General features: G+C 50.1%; 1 protein-coding gene across 1 annotated transcript; it reads left to right on the top strand.

The window, feature by feature from the left end:
• Positions 1 to 875: 875 nt before the first annotated feature.
• LOC309438887 (homeobox protein HMX1-like) lies at positions 876 to 3433 on the top strand (the record flags this gene model as incomplete). The annotated part of the gene is made up of 2 exons (XM_082050816.1): positions 876 to 1137; positions 2856 to 3433. The coding sequence occupies 2 exons, from the start codon at positions 876 to 878 to the stop codon at positions 3431 to 3433; spliced, it is 840 nt and encodes a 279-aa protein (XP_081906942.1).
• Positions 3434 to 10567: the final 7134 nt, after the last annotated feature.

Here is a 10567-nt window from a genome sequence, read left to right as displayed (position 1 = left end):
TCGGCCGGAATCCCACGGCGGTTGCTGCCGGGCCCGCGGGGACGGTGCGGGCTCTCCGGGCGGCGGAGGGCGCATCTCCTCCGTCCATCGTCGCGGACATGAAAGCGCTCGGCCGCGGGGTGGGAGGCGGGTTGATTATTATTAATGATATTAATATAACTGCGATGTCCGCGGCGCGGATTGGTTGGCTGGGTTGCCCGCTGAGCCCGCTGCAGCCAATGAGAGGGCCGGAACGCGGAGGGGCCAAGCCCCCCCGGCTGCGGCCCGTGTGCCGGGGCCGCTCCCCCCGCGCCAGGATTTGCTCCCTAATTGACCTAAATAACGAGCTCGTGAGTGGCAGCCCCGGGGCGGCGCACGCACAGGCACACCCCGCACTGCACACACACGCACACACACACACACCCCGCACTGCACACGCACACGCAATCACACACGCACGCCCAGGCACCGGCAGCGCCCGGCCCCGCCGCGCTCCGCGCCCTGCGCTTCCCCTGCGGAAATCCCATTTGCCGCGGCGCTCCTCCAATCGCAGGATCCCCCCTCTCGTGTTCAGCGTTTAACTCGCATGACATTTTTATTTCGTTATTATCGTTTTCACGCAGAATCTGGCGCCTCCGATGGGTTGTCGGCTTGCTGCTTTTTTTTTTTTTTCCTTCCCCGCTCCCTTCCTCTCCTCCTCCTCCCCCTCCCCTCCTAGCTTGCAGGAAATGATGGCAAACCGCGATCTGAAATGATTACTCCGGAAAAAAAACCTTTTATACCAGGAGAGCATCCACGGGGCTAGGCAGAGGCAGGAGGCGGCCGCGGGGCAGCGGGGAGCCGAGGAGCCAGCCGCCGGCGGAGCCGGGACACCTCTTACGCAGCTCTCTCCGACGATGCCGGACGAAGCCACAGAAAACGCCGGCTCCACCTCCGCCCGCGTCTCGTCCTTCTTTATCGAGGACCTGCTGGGCTCCGAGGGCACGGCGGGCGGCGGGGCGCGGCGGGAGACGGCGGGCAGTGGCGGCCGCGGGGGTCCGCGCTGTGGGCCGCGCTCACCGCTGCGTCTCGGCGCCCCGGGCTGCCCCCTCCGCGACGCCGCCGTCGGCTGGTACCGCCGAGCGCACGCCGCTTTCCTGGGCTGCACCAGCCCCGACAGTAAGTCCCTTTTCCCTGTCCCTAATCGCCGGGCCGAACTAGTGCTGGGAGGGGTTCTGCCCGCTCCTTCTGGGCCGGGGGGCGGTCCGGTCCCGTTGCAGCCGCTGGAACAGGCACGGAGGGGGATGTGGAGTGTGCCCACAGCAGACCTCATACTGCATCCCTGTTTTCGGCCGCCCGGGGCAAATCTCCGGAAATGCTCACGGTGTGTCAGACACCTGGAGCCTCCTCCCCGACGCCCAAAATGTAAACAGGGCTTGTTAGCTTGCTCGGGGATTTTTTTCTGTCCCGTTTTTCGCCCCTATACCTTTTTTTTTTTTTTTTCTTTTTTTGAGAAGGACATCTGGCTTTTTTTTTTTTTTTCTTGGACGGCCAAGCAAGTCGGAAAGCTTATGCCACCTTCCCTATCACCGCAGTCGGAGTTTGGAAAGCTGGGGGAGTAGCTGGGATCGGGCCTTGCGCCCCGACCGCCCCTTCCCGCGGAGCCGGCCCCGCTGCCCCCCCTCCGACCGCAGCGCGGCCTGTCACGGCTGGGAGCCCGCGGGAAAGGGTGCTGGAGGAAAAGCCTGGGTTCAGGGGCAGAAATTAACATCTGAAAAAGTTTATGGGCTGCGATCAGTGGTTATTTTTATCCTAATAAGAAAAATATTGTCCCTCGGCGCATCTCTTTGATTTTATACGAGCCTGTAGAGTTTGCACGATTGCTCAATAAGGAAAAGAGGCGTGATCTGCAATCCAAAGAGTTTCTTTTACAGTGATGGGTTCACTAATATTTTTAATTTATCCCAAAAATCCATCTAAAAACAACTCCTGAAACAACAGCTTTGTTTTTCTCTCTTTCTTTTATTATTTTTTTCCTCTTCTAGAAAGAGTAGGAAATATTTTTTTGCCTTTAAAACTGCAAATGGAAAGCATAATGTTGGAAACCCCTCGAAGACATGCTGGGGAGCAATGTCCTGATATTAGAGTAGCTGACCTGGTCCATTTGGTTGATCAAGTTAAGAATAGCGTGAATCGAAAATACTTCCTTCTTAGTTTCCTTTATATACACACACGCACAATATACTTATCCCCTTACACACACCGATATACTTACACATGTACTTGTAAGTATATATGTGTACATATGTGTGTAAATGTATTCGTGTATACATGTATGTAAATGTATACGTGTGTGTGTAAGAGTACACACGTATTCATTCATGTGTATATACACAGGCCAACATACTTGCACTTCTAGGCGTATATATGTGTGTGTATACGTGTACACTTGTATGTGTACAAAATTTACATCTAAAAAGTATACTTATGCTATACATGTATATATGTGCGTTTAAGTACGTGCGTACACTTACATGTGTTTACACATAGGCACATACATGAGTTGTACATAGATTACTATATGTGTATATATATATATGAAGTATAATTTCTGTGTTTCTACATAAGTATGCTTGCGCGTGTGTGTATATACTTACACATATTTGGGAGTTTATCACAAAAGACAGAGCAGCTGTAGGAACCTTTGCCCGTGCTCCCCTCCCACGGGGCAGCCCCGGCACCCCGTCCTCCGCAGCCGCGTTATTTCCCCTCCCGGTGAGCGGGGCGAGGGGCAGGCGCTCCCTCCGGGTCAGCGGGCAGCTGCGCGATGCCCCGCTCTCCGCCCCGCTCCCCGGAGCGGCCGCCCCCCTCTCCCAGCCCTCTGTCTCTCTCCGCAGCCAGCGACCGGGACTCGCCCGAGCTGCCCGAAGAGCCGGCGGAGCGGCCAGGCGGCGGCGGGCGGGCGGCGGCGCGGGGACCGGCGAACGGCCGGCCGGGACCGGGAAGCCGTGAGGAAGAGGAGGAGCGCGGCGAGGAGCCGGGGGAGCCAGAGCAACGCGCCGCCGGCCGCAAGAAAAAGACGCGCACGGTGTTCAGCCGCAGCCAGGTATTCCAGCTGGAGTCCACCTTCGACGTGAAGCGCTACCTGAGCAGTTCGGAGCGGGCCGGGCTGGCCGCCTCACTGCACCTCACCGAGACCCAGGTGAAGATCTGGTTCCAGAACCGCCGCAACAAGTGGAAGCGGCAGCTGGCCGCCGACCTGGAGGCGGCCAACCTGTCCCACGCCGCCCAAAGGATAGTGCGGGTCCCCATTTTGTACCACGAGAACTCGCCGGCGAGCGCCTTGGGTTTCACCCTGCCCCCTCACGTGTCGCCGCCCTTGGTGGGCTTCTCCAGCGGCGTCAGCTATCCCCTGAGCACCTTTCCTGCCGCCTCCCTCCCTTTCCTACGGTCGCAGATGACAGGACTCGTCTGAGCGTCCCACCTGTGCCGGGACTGTGGCACCCTCGCCCCCTCCCCCAGCTTCCAGCTCTACCCCCCTTGCTCCTCGGACTTTTAATTTTTTCCCACTTACACGTTTCACTATTTTCTGCTTTTTGATTTTTTTTTTTTTTTTTAACGTGCAATAAACTTGCTTTTGGGGTTAACTCGGAGCGACGCGCAGCAGCCGGAGGGAACCGAAAGGTTGGCAAGGACCCCAGTCATGAGCCGGGAGCGGGTCAGCGAGGCTCCCCCCGCCGCGCATCCAAAGAAAATGCGACCCGGTACCAGCGGCAAAGCCCCCACCGCCGCCTCCGCCCCGGGGTGACACAGACCGGCGTTTTCCGGGCAGCAGCAGTCCCCCAGGACCCTTCCCATTCTCCCTCCCGCCTCCCGCAGAGCTGTCGAGCGTGGGACGAATGTACGGAACCACTGGGGCAAGGGGCCCTTCCCGGCCCCGCCGCCCCCGCTCCACGGCAGACGAAGCCTCGGGGACCCCACTGCGGACCAGGGACCTTTCCCGGCTCCCCCACTGCCCCAGGCCAGCGTTCCTGCCCGGGAAACTTTCGTTTTCCCCACTGCTTTCCGCGCAGAGCGGAGGGCCCTGCGGATCCCCGCCTCCAGCCGCTTCTCCAGGGTCCTTTGTTTTAGCCACTTAATTCCTACAGATTCCGCCCCCTCCATTGTTACTCTCATTTTCATACGATCGATACCCAAGCATGTGCTGATGCCCCCTGGTCCTTCTCGATGCAGGCTTTTTGATTTGAAACAACTTGAAGGCATATTGTTGGAATGAATTCGTGCCGCTGAAGTCAGAGCTGTGAGGATTTTGTTTCTTTGTTTTCATTTTATTTCCCTGACAAACTATCGGCTAAAATACACGGTTAAATATACACACACACATATATATATATATATATATAATTCAACGTGCTCTATTTTACCAGTGGATTTGCCACTTATTTCAGTCTCCTGAGGAGGCTGAAGAAAACGCACCTCGGCTTGTCCGTCTCTTACGGGATCGGTTTGTGTAATCGATTAATAGTTCTCACTGGCAATTAAAAAGGAAGGGAAAAAAATCAGATGGCGACAGACTGGGGAATCGTATGACTAGTTATGCAAGCTAACCTGTAATGTGATATTATATGAAGTATTATGCGTGCCAAGCTATTTTTTTCCTTTAATAACTGTTGAGTTTCCCACTGCTAAAATGAATATCAGGTCTATAATTGTTTTTAAAGGTTTGAATTTCTTTTTCCGAATACTAAGGGGGTAATGACTTTCTAAAGCTCAGCCTTAGTGGAAGGTCAAGCTTTGATCGTACGTTTAGGGCATAATCAGATGTAACTGAACCGACCAACTCGGAAAACTCGGTTTTCCCGCAGGGAAAGCCGGATCCTGGATCTGTTGGGGTATGTGCATGCGGATCAGTCCCCAGTGAAGGAAGAGCCACCTAATTTTTACTGTTTCTTAAGCTTTTAATAATATTTGGAACAATCTCACGATTTCTTGTTATGAAATCGATCGGCGAGATGCGGCGGGGCTTCGGCTTTGATACGAAACCAGAGGAGAAGGGTCAGGGGTGGATTATAACCTCTCCATCGCCTTTTTTTTTTTTCTCTTTTTCCTTTTTGGCCTGAAACACGGCTCTGGGCTCCAGCCTGCACAGTTGAAGTCAGGAGGCTGAAAGCCTCGAAATCAGTTGAGAATTAATTAAATAAATACATATTCCGGGTTCCTGAGAAAAGTGCTAACTTGCAGGGATGCTTGTTTCGAATTGAGCCCTGTTTCTGGGACCTTTTTTTTTTTCTCAGCTGCTCTTTGCATATCCGTTAAACACCTGAGTCTGGAGCGAAAACTTCTAAAGCCTGGTCTCCGAGCACTGTAAGGACCGGGAAGCGGCGGGGTTGGGGGTGTCGGTGCCGGTTCCCGGGACGGGACCTCCCGGACGCTATGAAAGCGGCTGGGCTGGACTTCTGCCTTTTTGGGGCGATATTTCTCCCTCGAGGCACAAACACTTGATCGTTTATTGCCTGGCTGCCCCTGGAAGAAAGCGGCCAGAGCGTTTCCCCCCCACTCTCCAGCTCCCCAGATATCCCAGTATTACCTACTGGAGTAAAATCCCGACTCACAGTCATATCAGAGTAGATTGTAATCCAACGCAAAATTTAACACGCCTGTCACTCTCCACATGCCTTTTATTTGGAGTAACATATGAGATTATTATACTTCTGATTCTACTAAGTATTCTTTTATTGAAGTTAAGGAACTGGCAGGGCTAAATGATCAAACGGATTTTTAAAATGTGTTTTGACATTAGTTTGTTTGTTTTTTAAAGACGTGCTGATTATATCAATAAACAGATTTTTTTTCATACACTGTATTTGTAACTTATGATCATAGTAAAATATTAAAAGGTGCAAGACGTGAATTAATCTAAGAAAAAAGTGCTTAATTATGCCTTATTCTGTACATGCAGGAAGTGCTTTATAGTGGCTTATTAAAAGTATGTGCTGAAAGTAGGAACATAGACACCTCAGGTTTCTTTACCTTGTAGCTTTTTTAATTACTCCCTTCATTGTGCCTGATGGCGAGAATATTCTGCAGAGAAGAGCTAGTGGAAGACGTAGCCTCTTGTGTACGTGTATTGGCGGTTTCAAACCAGGGCGGGGGGGGGGAAACATAAAATAAAAGAAAAAGGAAAAAATAAAACAACCTCACACCAAAAAGCAAGCCCAGCTCTCAAATCAGGACAGCAGATTCCTCGCAGTTTTCTTCCCTGGATATATTTCTTTTAAATAAATCAAAGAGGTAAGAGTCACGCTCTGTGCTTCTTTTGCTATAGAAAAAATGTTGGCGGACTGTAGAGCTCAAAGTAATTTCGCAAAGGATGTTTGCGACATATAGAGACATACGTTGCTGCTTTATAGATCAAAGCAAACTCTGAATAGCTTTAAAATAAATCCAGTTATACTACAGCTGTAATATTATTATGCAGCATAAATCCTTGTCTGTTGACATATATTTAATGAATGTTGCTACAACAGCTTAGCTAGATGGCACTCCAGAGGCGAGGCAAAGGAAAACCCTGCCAGACTACTCACAAAGATAACTTGTGTTTATTGGACGCTAATAAAAATAATTAGCGAATATATATATATATATAAAGCAAATCTAACGAAGTTCCAAATATTATCTGAACTGGCCTTCTGAAATAAATTCCTGGTGTAGCTACCCTAAGATGTTATTATTAATTACACTTTAAATGAAAATGATCGATATCCTGAAAAGCACCTTGTTAAATGCCTACTTTGCAAATGGTACATTGCTCACCGGCTTAAGACGGCCTATAACTTTTCTCGTAGGCATGGGTCTAAAATATTCATGCAAATCAATACTTGATAAATCTCATAGGTGGGCCCTGGCTCCACTGTTGAACAATATATTTGGATCGATTTTTTGTTTTTTTTTTTTTCTTCTATACCGCATTATCTTTGAACAGCCTGTCTGTCTGTCCTCCCTGGGCCCATGTCAGCCGGCGGGGTGCGCGCCCCGCTCCCACCATCGATCGGAGGGAGACTCGCTCCTGGCTTCGGCGGACTCGCTGTGTTTAGTGCCCTCGGCCTCAAATTAGATCCAGGCAATTTTCTTGCATTTCCCGTCCCCTTCCCAATGAATGTAACGTTGCGTGAGATTTCTCAATGCTTCATTTAACTATCCCGAGTTTCTCAACTCTTCTTGCGGATCCTACGTTGTAATTTCTATGTAGTGAGATACATGAATGTCTATTAAAAAAAGATATTCATGAAAACCTAGGCGTGCGCCTAAAATTTAGATCTTTCTTCTTTTCTTTTCTTTCTTTTCTTTTTTTCTTTCTTTTCTTTTTTTCTTTCTTTTCTTTTCTTTTCTTTTCTTTTCTTTTCTTTTCTTTTCTTTTCTTTTCTTTTCTTTTCTTTTCTTTTCTTTTCTTTTCTTTTCTTTTCTTTTCTTTTCTTTTCTTTTCTTTTCTTTTCTTTTCTTTTCTTTTCTTTTCTTTTCTTTTCTTTTCTTTTCTTTTCTTTTCTTTTCCTTTTCTTTTCTTTTCCTTTTCTTTTTTTCTTTTCTTTTCTTTTTTCTTTTCTTTTCTTTTTTCTTCCTCTCCTCTCCTCTCCTCTCCTCTCCTCTCCTCTCCTCTCCTCTCCTCTCCTCTCCTCTCCTCTCCTCTCCTCTCCTCTCCTCTCCTCTCCTCTCCTCTCCTCTCCTCTCCTCTCCTCTCCTCTCCTCTCCTCTCCTCCAGCCTGCTCAACAGTCGAGAATTACTAGCTTTATTTGGAAATCCCCTTCAGGATTCTACTGCAGGTCTCTCGCATCAAGTGCAGACGTTGCAGGAAGGCGATTTAGCTGAATACTTTGAACTGACCTCTGAGCGAGGCAAAGATTTCGAAAAGGGATACTCTGTCCCGGGGTCACATCGTGGCTCGATCCGCCTGTGTCCCGCACCTCTGGGATGAAGGAGTCCGCTTAGCTTGCCCGGCTGCCCCCACAAAACCAGCGTATGTGTAACACTTGTAGCTGCCTTCCTGTAGGACTCCGGGGAAAGTTGCTTTCCAGCTCGTGAAAACGTTTTCTCTCCCTTCCTCCCTCTCTCCTTCCTGCCCGAGATGCCCGGTGCGGGTGAAGGATGTCCCCGCCATCCTCTACCGGGGCCCTGCCGGGGAAGGGAAGACCACAAGGGCAAACGGCAGTTTATACCCAGCTACTGCTGAACCGCAAAATCGGATTTATTTTAGGGACCTGGAGCGCTAAGGTAGCCAAAGCAATCAGGTTATTTTGATGAACTTTTCAGACAGTGTTTGGATCCAGTCACCGCGGCTGTGTCCCGGGAGAGCAGTGGGAAGGCTTAAAAACCGCTGCAAGGTGCCGGTGTGACCGCAATTAACAGGGTCTTATTTGCAAGGGGACCTGAAATCCAGAGACGGCCTGTTTTAGCCTTGACTACATTGGGGGACAAAACAAGCCCAATTCAGTAAGCTAAGCAAAACCGGACTCTGGCATTTCTGTATTATCTAATCAGATTTAATTTCCATCAGATTTAGATTTAGAGCAGGAGACTTTTTGTGCTCTGAGCTAAAATGGAAACAAAGATATGTGTGCCGGGCGATTTCTGGTAAAAAGCTTTCCCAGGTAAAAGGTTTCCGCTCAGCATGATTCTAGCTTCTAATACAGGAATATATTATTCAAAGAAAAAGGTTCGCTATTTCTGAGCTGTGCGGCACCGGCCTCCGTGTCACGACATGTACCAGACGACAGGATCCCTCACAGATAAAATACAAACGAAGCCCTGGATTAAATAGCTCCGGTGTCGGGCGATCTCAATCTACTGTAGGAAAATCGTTGCTTTTACACCAAGTGATTAATGAACCTTGTTCGACGGCCTTTCCCAGCCTGGGGAGTGAATTTGCGTTGGTGCCGAGCAGTGCTGGGGCGAAGACCCGCGCTGGATCCGCCTTGGGCAGCCACACCCTCTTGGCTGGCTCAGCCCCGAGCAGTTGATCCTCATGGAATGAGGGGACCCCGACCAAAGCCACCCTCTCCCCACGGCATCTATTAGCCGTGCCTCAGCGCTCCCCACGCCCCGAGAACGAGTCACTCGGAAAAACCTCTGATTTTTGGCAAGGTCTCTCGCCCCGCCACCCATCGGGCACCGCTACTCGCCAACAGGTCGGGCCCAAATGCGGGTGGGCCGGGGCTCAGAGGGGTTTGCTGGGGGCATGGAAAAGGCCCGGGAGGGCGTTGTTCCTCCCCCTCCCCCGCGGCAGGTCTGCTGCAGCGAACTCCTTCCGTGGGCAAGCACTTTGCAAAGAGGTTGTCTGGGTTTTGCAGGATACAGCTCTCTACCTGTTGGCATGTGGAGCCAAATTCCTACTCCCACTAAAGATAAGGGATAGCTTAATAGTGGTCATGAGCAGCCCAGTGCCGATGTGGCTGGTAGAACTCTCTGCAAGGGGGACCCCGGAAGCCCCCTCCCACCCTTTTGTTGCCAGTGAATTTGCTTCTAAGATGCTTCATCGGCTGGGGAAATCCGGCATTGTAGTGTGCTCCCTCAGTGTCAGGGAAAAAAACGGTTTCTGTGAAGCAGGCAAATGGGGCTAGGAAAGGTGGACAAACCTTTCCCGATGATCTTGTTACCCCAGCCCAGGGCTGGGCTTGGACTGCTCGGGGATTGGAAGGGGCCGAGGTGAAAAAAAAAAAATAGGAGATAATACTTATGCCTCCTTCTTCAATTTCCTTCTTATTTTCTGCCTTCTTCAAGTTGTCCTTTTTGTTCCAAGAAAATGTCTTCTAGGAGAACACACTGAGTCAATGCATTTGCTTTTTAAGATGGATTTCTGCGGGACTAAAAGGGAAATGGTTTGCAGCAAGAACAGATGTGAGCACCTGGGACGTGCCTCGCAGACAGCGGGGAGACCGACCTGACCTGCCATCCAAGTCTCCGATGCTAAAAGTTTTACAGAATTTCTTAATCTGTATTTTCAGTTGCTCCTTCGCATTTAGTACCACCGTTCCCTCTTCCTTTTCTCGCCCTATCGCTCTCTCTAAAAGGGGACATTGCGCTCCACAGGCTTGTACAGGAGAGACAAATGCAACGAGTTGGGCATTTGGCCAATAATCATGTTGATGGAAGACGGATATATGCATACTTTTTTTTTCTCCTGGTGGAAAATGTACAGCTCCCCAGCAGACGACTACGTTAAAATCTGAGTGCATTTATAAAGTGAAACGAATTTTCATTAAAAACGAGCTGAAACACACTCTCTGAAGAATCAGCGCGTTCAAGCTTAATGCAGTCCAAAGCCTTAAGAGGCCCTGATTTTTTAGATCACGGAATCTCTGGCTTCGCCATATTTAAGATCCTGTCAGCATTTCTATTTTCAACTCTTTTTCAAGAGCTTCTCGCTTGCCCTCAGCCGTTTTCGTGGTGGAAACCTCGAGATTCGGACTAAAAGGCCTCTGAAAAGTCGTTTGGAGACAACTCCCTGCTTTACACAGGGATGCGGGGAAGGACAGGTTTCCTTGCCATCCACAACTCATGGCAGCTTTAACGTCGCTCGTCGCCCTGCCTTGCGAACGCATTTTAAAACGGTGTAGC

This window comes from Streptopelia decaocto (genome assembly GCF_964273445.1).
Source record: "Streptopelia decaocto genome assembly, chromosome: 4".
Taxonomy (NCBI): Eukaryota; Metazoa; Chordata; class Aves; order Columbiformes; family Columbidae; genus Streptopelia; species Streptopelia decaocto.
Note: the sequence above shows the minus strand (reverse complement) of the source record. Positions and strands in the feature narration are given on the sequence as shown.